The sequence below is a fragment of the Gracilinanus agilis genome, chromosome 4 (assembly GCF_016433145.1).
Source record: "Gracilinanus agilis isolate LMUSP501 chromosome 4, AgileGrace, whole genome shotgun sequence".
Lineage (NCBI taxonomy): Eukaryota > Metazoa > Chordata > Mammalia > Didelphimorphia > Didelphidae > Gracilinanus > Gracilinanus agilis.
Window position 1 is genome coordinate 71,054,057 of NC_058133.1, and position 13,324 is coordinate 71,067,380.

The following is a 13,324-nucleotide window of genomic DNA, read 5'->3' on the forward strand; positions in this document are numbered from 1 at the left end:
TTATCATGTTTAATATGTTTGACCCATATTTGAGTCTTGAATACATTTCTAATTACAGCGATAGCTTGGTTTTTGTGGATAATCCATCTGAGAACAATCCACAAAATCTGAAACTAACAAAAATGGAGGCAATTATTTCCATTTGAATCAATGTAAATCCAATTAATTCATTCCAGACATTCCAAAATACATGCCAAATGATGGAATTCTATTGTGCTCAAAGGAATAATGAATTGGAAGAATTCCATGTGAAGTGGAAAGACCTCCAGGAATTGATGCAGAGTAAAAGGAGTAGATCTAGGAGAACATTGTACACAGAGACTGATACACTATGGTACAATCAAACATAACAGACTTCTCTACTAGCAGCAATGCAAGGATCCAGAACAAAGCTAAGGGACTTATGAGAAGGAAAATTAGCCACATTCAGAGGAAGAACTGTGGGAGGAGAAACACAGAGGAAAAACAACTGCTTCAACACATGGGCTGATGGGGATATTATTGGGGATATAGACACTAAATGATAACTCTAGTCTAACTATCAATAATATGGAATTAGGTCTTGATCAATGATACATGTAAAATCTAGTGAAATTGTACACTGGATAAGGGAGGTGGGGGAGTTGGGGGAGAGGAAAAGAACATGAAATGTAACTGTGGGAAAATATTCAAAATAAAAAATTTAAATTAAAAAATACATACCAAAACACATTTCATAAAGAATATAGTGTCAAATACTAAAAACAATATTAAATGAATATAAAATGGATATAAACGACTAATGTAAATAATAAATGAGCTCCTGAGTGGAACCAAGACCATCAGGATGCACTACAGGGATGCCTGCCTTTTGGCTGGTCTTGGCAGCAATGACTTCCCCAACTCCAAAGACCTGAAGAAGATGCTAGACAGCATCAGCATTGAAGCAGATGAGGGATAGCTGAAGGTCATTGGCAAGTTCAGCACAAAAACAGTATAAAACAATGCAATTCTTTGGCTAGACACCAGGGGTGATGCTCACTCAAAGAGAAACAATGCCATACTGAGCAGGAAATGAGTGGGTTGCTCTTTTTTTTTTTTTTTTTTTTTTTTGCAAAATTAGCATCTTTTGCATCAAGGTCAAGTGGGCAAGCCAATGAAATCAGAGGTCACCTATGAAAACCCAGACAAATTTTTCATGGAAAAAATCGAGGAAAATCAAAACCAATGATAACTGATGTCAACGAAAACTGACGTATCATATATTTGTCATTTTACCTATTTCCCTAGAGCATTTTATAATTCTATCTACCCAGATCTTGAGTGTGCCCTTTTAAAATGACTTCCAGATATTTTAAGCATTTCAGAGTTATTTTGAATGGGAATTGGCTTTCTATTATAGCCTTCTCTGGACTTTGTTATTATTACTTAGAAATGCTGTTGATTTCTCTGAGCTATTCTGAGACAAGGTCATAATTAGGCCATAGGCTTCCTTCCACCAGATTCTCAGTCAAGTTACACAATGGTTACACGATATTTCTTTCCCCTCCTTGTAGACTTCAAAGCATATGTCAACAAGTAGCTATGGTTGTACCTGATATTCCTGTGACTAAACTCATTAATGCAAGGTTCATTAGCTCTCAGTTTTATTTTTGCAGTTTCCTTCTACAGCATCGCTATGAGGGAGAAGTATAGACTGGAAGTCATTAGTCAATAATTCTTTTCACCTATTTCTAGCATTTAGAGAGCCCTTACAAAGCTCTCTCTCTCTCTCTCTCTCTCTCTCTCTCTCTCTCTCTCTCTCTCTCTCTCTCTCTCTCTGTCTCCCATTATCTCTTTCTCTCTGTGTCTCTGTCTCTGTCTCTCATTCCCAGTTTCTCTCTGTGTGTGTCTCTCATTCTCTGTTTCTCTCTGTCTCTCTCTCCCTCCCTCCCTCTCTTCCCCCTCTCATTCTCTCTCTTTCTTTGTCTCTAATTCTGTCTCTGTCTCTCTCTCTCTTTTTCACTCTCTCTGTCTCTGCCTGTCTGTCTGTCTCCCTCATCTCACAATGTTTGTGTGAGGATCAAATTATAAACTATGTATAATATTATTATTATACATAATATATATTAAAATATGTAATTATATATACATATATACAGTTATCACTTTCACACTGTTGAGATTAGTAGGGACAAGAAACCATTGTAATGTGGAAAATCTGCATAAAATTTGGGCCTCTCCATGTTTCAGAAAATTCAGATTTTTTTTCTTTTTCTTTTCTGTTTACCATACCTTATTGTACATTTTGTGTTAAATACGCATTTCTCAGTTTCTAACATTTTCTCTGTTGTCTGCTGACATTTTGTGTGTCATCTGCTGCTTCCACAAAACTCCCCCAAAGTTCTCATTTAATTTCTCATACTGACTAGTTATATATTGAAATCACAATGAGGAAATTCATAATGCAGGAGGGATAATTATACACAAAATAAACATATATAATCATTTGACCCTCACAAGGATCCTGTGAGGTAGGTAACTTGCCCAAGATCACACAGTTAATATCTGAGATGTTTCTGACTTCCTCTCACTCTATCCATTATTCCACTTAGGTTATAAAAGGGAGTTATGTACACAAGCATCTTTGTACACCCTTCATCCTTTGTACATCCTTCAGAGAAAACACCCACTGAAGTGGGATTCTTTTCCAGGTGATTCTTTCATTTCAGAAACACCAGAGACTGGAATTGAACTTTTCTTGATTGATGCCTGGGGTATCAACATGAACTCTGAGCAGAGCTCTCTTTTAAGTTTTGTACTTTGTTTCTCTGGAGGCTTCTGCCCTTGAGGCATCTCATATACTCCCACTGCCTCTGGGACTTCATCAAAGTGGATACTAAATCCAACAATTGTAGACTAAGCCATTCAGGTTTGTCCATTCCCTGTGACTCTTGTCATAAGTATGCCACAGAGAGTCCATTCAGTGTGAATGGGGGGGCAATTAGGAGGGTCCTTGAATTCGCCCAACAACTTGAGGATCCCAGTGGAACAAATGGGATATCTATAGCTTTTCTCTCTCTTTTGCCATACAACCACAGTCCTAAAAACAAAAACAAAACAAAAGAAAACAAATATGTATGTATATATAAACAAGCATATTCTTTGATAACATCCTTTGTATAACTTTTGTTGCATAATAATTTTTAAAGAACCTACTATAAATATTCCTGTAGTAATTTTTAAGAACCTATTATAAATATCCCTGCATTCTCTGTGGCACCAAATTGGTTGTTTAGTACCTCCAAATATTTTTAGTAAGGAAACAAGCATTTTTTAAGCTCCTAATGAAACTGGGGATTGTTCAGTTTTCAAGGTCAAAGATGTGTTCCTCAAGGCTCTCTGTAATAACTATTTTTATTTTGCAACATCTCTATGTCATATTGAAGATATGGTCTGAAGTCTTCTTTTCTAGCGAAGTGGACACTTTATCCTGACACTGACCTGTTCCTTGCAAAGAACACTCCATTTCCCAATCCTGTTTATTTTCATTGACTATCCTCCACAACAAGAATTCTCCATCTCCTCAACTCACTCCCCTGGTTTCCTTCAAGTCTTTTCTCAAATCTCACTTTCTACATGCAGCCTCTTTTATTCCCTTTAATATGATTGCCTTCCTTCTGTTGATTATCTCCAGTTTTCCAGCATATATCTTGTTTGTATATAATTGTGGACATGTAGTTTCTTTCTTTAGATTATGAGCTTCTTGAAGGCAAGGCCATGTTTTGTTGTTGTTTGGGGGATTTTTTTTGCCTTTCTTTATACTCTTAGATCTTAGCACAGTGCCTGGCAAATAGTGAATACTTAATAACTACTTGTCAACTGACAACAATTATAATTTTCTATAGTAGTCTCTTTAGACAATCTTTCTTGCCTGATAGCCTATTGTATCGCCTAGTCCCATTTCTCAGTTAACATATGGTTGTTGGGTAAAGAGGAGGGTGTCCCACTTTCCAATAGTACTTTTCTTTCTTCCACAGTCCATATTTCCTCCTCTAGAAGGCCTAGAGTTTGCTTAGGAAGACCTTGCCAGAAGTAGACAATTTTAGCATCCAACCTTTCAGTATCCGTTTTATTGTTTGACTGCTGAAGGCTTAACTGATATGTATGATATCAACTTTATTCTTTCTGGTGAAATGGTCTATCATTAGACTTTGCCATTTGCTATTCCGCTGAATCATTATGAATTTTAAGCCTTACCATCTACCCTGAATCTATTCCTACAGAACCTATACTAGAACATTTGTTGCAACGGTGCAGCCATCACACCTATAGGCCTTTCCATCTTCACCCTTGGACATTTAGGCTTTACCATGTTCCACACAGATCAACTTTAGTTTATTTATTAATTCTCCTAATTAAAGTGTGAGCTCTTTGAGGGCAGAAACCATCTCTTGCTTCTATTTTTATTCCTAGCACTTAACACAGAGTTTGGTATATGATAAACACAAATAAATGCTTTTTCATTCATTCTTCATTTTACAGGCAAGATTTTTACATGTTTCCTAATTCCTATATAATCTTACTAGTATTTTACTTGTTCCTAAAGAGAACAAAGTCCTTTCATTTGTCAGAGTACGTAGGTTGTCCTCAATCAACATCATTTGGTAAGGATTTAGCCCTCTAATTGCTATGTAATTGTGGCAGCTATATCCCCAGTCACATTTTTAATAACATGGCATAATATTTACAAGGCTCATACCTGCCTACCTTTGTACTTGAAGGAGTGACATCTTGACTTGATAAATGATAATACCGATAGCCTAAAACCACCCCAATAATAATAATAATAATAATAATAATAATAATAAGTAATATTTAAAATATTTGAAAAGTCCCCAAAATGTAACTCATAGGTCAATTGATCCCTAGTTCTGAAATGTAAGAGCTATGTAAAATTTGAGGATCTTTTATAAAATTCCTATGACTAATAATGTTCCTCACGAGGGGAACTATGGAAACACTGGTATTTGGTTCATTTTGCTCTTCTGAAAAGAGCACCGGCCTCTTGTAAATGTGCAGGCTAATGAGAATATCAATGTGAAAAATAATGTGTAAGCCTAAAAAATTACAGAAAAGCTTGTACTTAATTCTCTCAGCCTTCAGGCAACTCTCTTTTCCTTTCCAAAGCAAAATGTCTTCTTGTAGGTGTCTCCTTCCTTTGAGATTTACATTTTCTTTCTGATTCACAGTGGGTCTGGGTTGATTCTTAGTGCACTAGTCTCTTCCTGGAAGTGTAAAGTTCACAGATTTGCTTCCCCATATCTCATCCCCATCAAAGATCACCATTTTATTATCTGTATCTGGCTCCAGCTCCTCCACATACATGGTTTTCTGTAGGGGTGGAATGAGTGGCTGTGTGAGTATTACATGCCCCTCAATGTCTCTGTCTCTTGTTTTGATCAGCCCATTCCTTCATATCTAGAAGCAATCTCCTTTCTCTATACAGCCTGAAATCCCCTGGGGACAAGGAGGGAAGGGATTACCTATAAACCCATTATGCATTCACATTTATTCCACAGATATTATATACAAGATACTAAGCTAGGGACTAGGGATGGAAAGATTGAGGTGGCCCAGACTCTTCCCCTCTAGGAGCTTATAGTCTACTAGAGAGAAAGAAAGATTATTTCAGTCTACTAGAGAGAAAGAAAGATTATTTCTTTAATCATCCAGATAGTCTAAATTAACCTCTAATCAAATTTTAAAAATATATTTTCTTTATTAGCACCTGGAAACTTTTTTGGGGGTCAATTTAACCACTATTATTTATTGACAAGGTTCAACAGTAGTATAAAGAACATTATGCCCAATAAATACATTAAATTTAGTGCAGGGTTAGAGAACTTACATTATAATGCAAGCAGAGTATTCTCCTACTCTTCATTAAAAAGAACCAAAGAGATACAGGTGAGAAGACTCTATTGTTATCATGATGTGAATCAGAGACAATCTCAAAGTACATCTGCTTTTCTCTCCTCTCCAGCTGTGCCCGTCAGCCTTGTGGAGAACAGGGCAGTTGTGTGCCATTGCTACTTGACCATGCAGATGTTGTGAATTGTACATCCAACAGCCCAGAACACATGAAATGTGCTGTCATCTGCAAAACGGGATTCATCCTCCAAGCCAAGAGTGGACAGAAACTAAGGCCCATGCAGGTAAGTCAGGTGGTACTTGCCTGAAAGGACCTACAGAGTTAACATAACCACAGTATTAATTTTCCAATGCAGTAAGCTTTTCATTTTGAAATGTTTTAAAATTTTCCTATGAAGAAGCAGATAAGGACCTTCATAAAGAAAGCCTTGGCTTTAGAAATGGCAAAGTTGTATATATACCATCTGTGGCTTTTAGATAAGAGATTTTGCTATTTGAATAAATTGTGAATTTCGTGCCAGGCCTGTGTTACAGTAGGAATGCCTGGCATATTCCCATTGCTTCAGTTTTTCTAGGCCAGAGTCAGGACTATCCTAATTTGCTTTGGAGATGAGAATATCAAAGTAGTCAGAGGTGCCAAAGGTAGATTGCAAATAGCTATTCTGTAATTTAATACCCATTCTTTTAAAGAATCCTAAAAAAAAAGAAATTATCCGTACCCCAGTTTTTCTTACCACTCATGAAAAGTCCCAAATCCATTTGGTCAGCAGTTGCTTGGCTCACTCTTGCTCTTCGGTCAGATTTCAAGAATTCTAGTAATCTGTCTACAGACAATCATTCATTTATTCAACAATTATTTGAGTGGCTACTATGTGCAATGAACCCATAATATTTGGTATTGTCAAAGGAAACCATTATCTACAATCAAGGAATTTATGAATCAGTGGTCATACATCCCAAGAGAAACTGTGGGATATAAGAGATAGAAAGGACCTTTCCAGCAAGTGAGAAGCACCCCAATGTCTTCTACTTTGGGATAGCTTTCATCATTTGATGTTTTTATTTACCACAAATCTCATTTTGCCTCTATGCATCTTTGAAAATTTGATTCTAGTGACCAAACTGTGGGGCTAACCAGAATAAGTCTAATCCTTTGGAATACTAATGTTAATACAAAGTGATTCTGTGGAACATGAGAGAAGTATGTGCTCTTTCGGGGGGAAAAGAGAGAGAGAGACAAACAGACAGACAGGCAGGCAGACAGACAGAGAGACAGAGAGAAAGAGAGTAAGAGAGACACAGAGAGATAGTAAGAGAGAGATTCTCTATTGAGCTGAAGATTGAGATTTAGGGAAAGGTTTTTTTAGTTAATTTATTGACCTTATAGAGAGCTTCTTTACCATCTAAACTTATTACAAACCAATGGAACAAAGGTATCTGGGTTTGCTTTATTTTAAAGAAAGTAAATGGAGAGCCAAACTCATAAAAATAGACTGCTTAGCAAATAAGGAGAAAATCACCTGCAAATTCCATTCTCCCATAATATCTGTATGGGACTCTGTGAGCATCAGCCACTAGCTGCACAATTGATAAAAGCACAATGTTGTTTATGGGGCACAGTGAGTAGGTCAGTTTGATAAGAAAGCATGAAAGAGAGTAATATGAAATGATTGGAAAGGAAAATGTCAGTCAGATTATGGAAGACATTAAATGTTAGGCAAAGGAGTTAGTCTTTTATTCCTGGAGTCATTAGGAACCAGTGAATATTTTTGAACATAGGAGTGATTTGGTCAGATCTGTGTTTTGAGAATAATGATTTGGCAGTTCTGTGGAGGATGAATTGATGAGGGGAAACCTTGGGTGCAGAGAGACCATTTAGAAAGCAAATGTAATAGTTCAAGTTAGCGAAAAGGAAAATCTGAAAGTAGAGTCCAGGCTCCGTGATTAGAAAGAATACGTGGGAGATGCTATGAAAATAAAATTGAACAGATGACAGTTGATTGAACATAAGGGATTAGGAAGAAAGAAGCATCAGGAATGATTTTGAGGTTGTAATCCTGGCTAATAGGAAGGAAAGTAGTATCCTCAAGAGAAAAAGGAGAAAATTAGAGCAAGAATAAACTTGGGAGAAAATGTGATGAGATCCAATTTTGATTTGTTGAGCTGGGACTTCTAGGCAGAAATGTCCAGCAAGAAATTGGTCATGGAGAACTTGGGAGTTCAGGATTTCAGTTTAGTATGGCCTGGATAGAAATACATAGCATAGAAAAATGCTATTTTGTGATTCTGGCAGTGAAACAAGTCAGAGAGGCAAAACTCTCTTTTGTTATCTCCTCACTGGTTGTGACTTAGATAAAGGTTGAGCTACATTGGTAGAACTGGATATAGAAAAGTATTTTCTTACTGTTCATGAGTTTTTCCTTCTATATATAAATGGCATTTTCATAGCATAAGAATAGAGAGGCAATGTAGCATGAGAATAGCTGACATTTATATATGTCCTACCTCTGACATATGCTACGTATGCAGCCATAGACCAGTCCTGGCAAGCCTCCAAGACTATAAATTACAAGTGAATCAGTAATCAGCATAGACAAAGGAAGTTCTTTATTAGAATTTCCCTCCACCAATGAAATCACAGGTCCGAACTCTTCTTTCCCAAAAATAGTGAGAATTGAATGTAATCAATGTAATATATATATATATATACATATATATATATATATACATATATATATTTGTGTTGATTTAAATATAGGTTATGAATCTGTTGTATAATGATAATTTCAATATTAATACACTATTAATAATAGTATTTTAATATTATAATAAATATATTTATGACATTTTAAGGTTTAAATTACGCCTTCTTGGAACTCCAGTAGCCTTTTTATTATATTTAGCTACTGTGCCTTGAAGAATAATTACTTTTATATACATCTGATCTTCCTTACAATATTGCTTGAGAGCAAGGGCTACAGTTAATTATTTTTTTTCAATTCTCCATGTCCTGTAGCATGATGTCTTGAATATAATATGTGATGAATAAATATACATCTTGTTGAATTTGATAATGTAAAGGCAAATAGAAAGTTACACAGAAAGGAGAAAAAAGAAAAAAAGTAATGAAAAAAGTAGAAAAAGAAGAATAGAAGAGTTTATTTATCAAGAAGTGATGAGAGCTAAGGAAAGTGAGATAGAAAATGATATGTAACTATTAAAGCATCTTAAGAAACTTAAGGAAAAAGTTACACGGAGTTGAATAGAGTGAATGATGATTTAAATAGCATAGAGACCTTGACAGACATTCTTACACTGGAAATACAATAATCAGAGTTTGGAATAGAATTCTATTTAGGAGGCAGAGAATCCCTAGAAAACACTTTTTCCCCCTCAATGTGGTACTAGGTAAGATTTTTTTTTTTTTGATAAATGAGAGCTACAAATTGAAAATAATGGTGAGACCTTTGTAAGCCTTACAGAATGGTCACAAGCTGTTTTCCATTTGACTTGTCCATTTCCTGGGACTAGCAAGGTTGAGGAATTTCTTTGGAGGGTTCTGCCAGTTATCTTTTTTTTTTTTAAATGAAACTAAACTAGAAATCTACCTTTAAATTAGACAACTACAGAATCAGCCTGGAAACACTGTACATGCAATAAATCATTCCTGGATATGAATAAGAATGAAAAAAGAGATTATAAAGACTTTTTCTGGTTATACTTTTGACTCTGACCCTAAAATGGTTTTATTCTATGAAACATAGTCAATGACAATCTCTTCTCTTTACCTTAGGCTTCTGGTGACTGGTAACTTTTATTTTCTCTAGATATTTTATTTCTTTCTTTTAAAATGGATTTAAATTTGATTTATTTATTTGTTATGTGTATGTAAAACTGTCTTGTTTATTTCTATTTAGCAGTTCTTTCTCTGGATGTGGAAAAATACAAGTCATTTTTTAAGTATTTCTGTTGTTCTCTGTAATGTTCGCTTGATTCTTCTCTTAGAAGGAAGAGTATGGATAATACCTGGGACTTTGGGATGAATAACTTTACAGTAAGAAATGGAAATCCCCTTGTCTTGAAAGATGTGTAATGATCAAACACAAAGTTATTCATGGAGCAATATCAACATGGATGGACATTTCTAATAAGTTCCCCATAGTTTTTAAGCAAAGACTTTATGGGTATTTATATATGCTGCAGAAGGGATTCTTGCTTACTTTGAGATGAGATTAGGTCAAACTTTAACTGTGGAATGACAACTAGCTCTGAATTTAGAGGACTCTGATTTTACCTACAGTCCTTGAATGGCTAGAAATAAAGGAACTTTGTACTTAGCAAGAAGATTTAACATAGGAGGCTACCTGAGAGTAAACTTTTCCCCATTCTATCCTGTTCCCCTACCTGGACTGATAGAATGATACATGTCTCTTGACATAGGCATGGTTTGTGGTACATGGAATGTCAGGCAGGTACATGCACAATGAATTGAGTCCTACCTTGGGGTAGATCCTTTTGCCCCACTAACTAATAGTTAGTAACTCCCTCCCTGGTTATATTCTTCCCATTTCAGTGATTTTTAAACCTCATAGAGGTCATCATCTAAACCTCAATCTCTATCATCCTCAGCTTTATTCTATATTTTCATCCCCTTCGACCCCTTTCCCTTCCAAGTACTAACTTGAAATTATAACATTAAAGAGAGCCAATAATCAATGTTTGATAGAAGGGGAGATAGAGAGAGTCTATATGGTGCATCTCCCTTCCAGCTCTCCCCTGGGGCTGAATATATACTGGGAGACTTTAAGGAGGTGTCACCACGAAACTGGGTGACCTGGATGGTCCTGCCTCCACACAGGAGTAGGGGGTGAGGCTTCCCTATAAGACGAGGTACATGGTACCCCAATCTGATCCTGAATAAGGACAGGGTTCACACAAATCTCCCCCCATCAGTTAAATTCACAGCGGATGGTCCGGGTTCAAGATGGAGGCAGCCAGACCAAGTTGTGCTTCCCCTCTCCCTTGTTGTATCTCAGGCACTCTGGAACACTATCTGACTGATGAATGGCTTTTATTATTCACAATTCAGGGATTGGGAAAGGGGTGAAGGACAGAGAGATTTTGGCACTTCCAAGTTTTCTCTACAACACCATCAGTGGGTGATCTCTCCTTTTTAAGGTTCATATAATCCACTTCTACCTGCCCATAAAAATTCTGGTAGTTCTTTTCTATGTCATCACCCATGAGGTAATGCTTCTTTCCTCAATGAATTCACTACCTACCTCAAAATTGTTTTCTCTTACCCAGCTCTTTCCCTTATTCTAGGGAACTTCAACATACATACTGATATTCCTTCAAATATTCTAGTCTCTTGATTCATTTCATATGCTTTCTTCCTCCACTTCACCTTAGCTACACACACAAAGCTGGTCATAACCTTGATCTTGCTATCACCCATAAATGTACCGCTTTCACATTCTGCTACTTTTGCAAGGTTTCTATTATTGATTAGTCGTTTGTATTGTGGTTCTATTAAGGTAGGGCCTATGTTAATACAATTTTATTAATATTTTCATTTTGGGATGACTAGAGAAACCAGGACTTCTTGTTTTAGATTTTTGTCAAGCTTGTGGATTGTCCTAATTGTCTTTAATTTTTTTCTTTTTAGAAGGAGATTTTGCTCACATGTTCTGCTGGGTGCTGGGACCAAGCCATCAGCTGTGTCCCCCTTGATTGTGGTGTTCCTGACCAGTCACATGTGTCCTATGCAAGCTTCTCCTGCCTGGAAGGCACTGCCTTTCTAAAACGTTGTTCTTTCTCCTGTATCTCACCAGCCAAACTTCAAGGTATCATCAACTTGGAATTGATATAAATACTTTATTATCCTGGAATTTAAGAGTCAGAAATTCCCTGAATTTCATTCCCTAGTTGCTCCAGTTCTCATTTCCTGTCGTCATTTTCTGTTTTCTTTCCCCTTTCTCTGCTTACAAGTCTCCGTTACATGTTTTCTAATTTATTTTTCTCTAATAATATTTTAGATCCCCATTAGTGAGAAGATTCTCCTCTTCTTTATTTCTTTAAGGCCAGAATCAATTGGAAATCTCATCCTTTTTTTTGATTTAGTCAATGACTCCAACAATGATTATTATTGAAGAAGGTGTGGTGAAAGTTGTCCTAATCAAGTGCTCACCCCCAACAATTAATCCTTCTTTCATAAGTAAAATGAAAATAGGCACTCTATCTGTAATAAGACAAAGTTTTTCATATGCAAAAGGTTTGTGTAAATGAGCTTATTCAGAGCTAAACCTAGCAATTTTTGTGTTTGGGGAAAGCATGAGAATACCTTCAAATCACCTTTTTAGGACCCTTTCAATTAAGTGGAAGTAGGGAATGAGTGAGCAGAGCTCAAACAAGGTAAAGAAAAACTCACCTAGAGTATTGTAAACAGAACATGGTAAGGTGAAAGCAGGCCATCTGGTGGCTTCCTATTTCCACTAATTATTGCTGCACAGTTAAGTACTTTGTTGTTTTAAAATCAATTGTTTTTAAGAGTTCTGAAAGAATTCAAATGCTCTCATCATCCTCTACATTTTAGTATCCTGGAACTATATACTCCAAGCTTCACCTTAGTTATGACTTTGAGTAGTATCCTAATAATTACTCTTATTTTTTTAAGGACTATAGCACTTGAAGAAATCTTATTGTCCTTGGTGTTCACTTCCATTGATTCCTTTTCCAAAGAGGTTATGTGCCTCCCCCAGTTGACATTCTTTTAATCACTATGAATTTCTCCAGCTCTTTTTGAATTTTCTCTCTTTTATGTTTCCCGGAGTTAGGAATGAACCAGTGGTTGACCTGCCTTGAGGATGGGCTTTGGTCTCTCCCAGAAGCTTACTGCAAATTGGAGTGTGATGTTCCCCCTGTCATACCTAATGCCAACTTGCTACTGCCTCGCTGCCTTCAGGGAAATCATGATGTGGGGTCTATTTGCCGATATCAATGTGAACCTGGATACTATGTGGCAGAAAGTACAGAAAACAAGCCCAGGAAGTAAGTTGCCTTCGTTAACAGCAATTATTCTTGTCCTTACACTGTATTCCCATGATCCCATTCACAAAATTTTAAACCATAGTTTTAGAGGAGACTTTGAAAGATTATTCGTTTATCCCTTGAATTTATAACTCTCACTCATTCAAGATTATCTCCCTGACAGGTAGAGATGGGATTATCTATCTATCTATCTATCTATCTATCTATCTATCTATCTATCTATCTATCTATATCTATATATCTATTTATCATCTATCTTTCTATCTCTCCATCTATCTAGCTATCTATTTTCTATTAATCATCTATCTATCCATCCATCCATCCATCTATTTATATATCTTTCCTCTCTCTTCCTTCCTTCCTTCCTTCCTTCCTTCCTTCC

General features: G+C 36.3%; 1 protein-coding gene across 1 annotated transcript in view; it reads left to right on the forward strand.

The window, feature by feature from the left end:
• PAPPA2 (pappalysin 2) overlaps window positions 1-13,324 on the forward strand; it is a 386,296-nt gene that overhangs the window by 256,255 nt on the left and 116,717 nt on the right. The window contains exons 14-16 of the mRNA XM_044674282.1: window positions 6,005-6,176; window positions 11,561-11,738; window positions 12,729-12,942. Coding sequence (XP_044530217.1) covers window positions 6,005-6,176; window positions 11,561-11,738; window positions 12,729-12,942 — 564 coding nt within the window. The remainder of the gene's footprint in view (window positions 1-6,004; window positions 6,177-11,560; window positions 11,739-12,728; window positions 12,943-13,324) is intronic.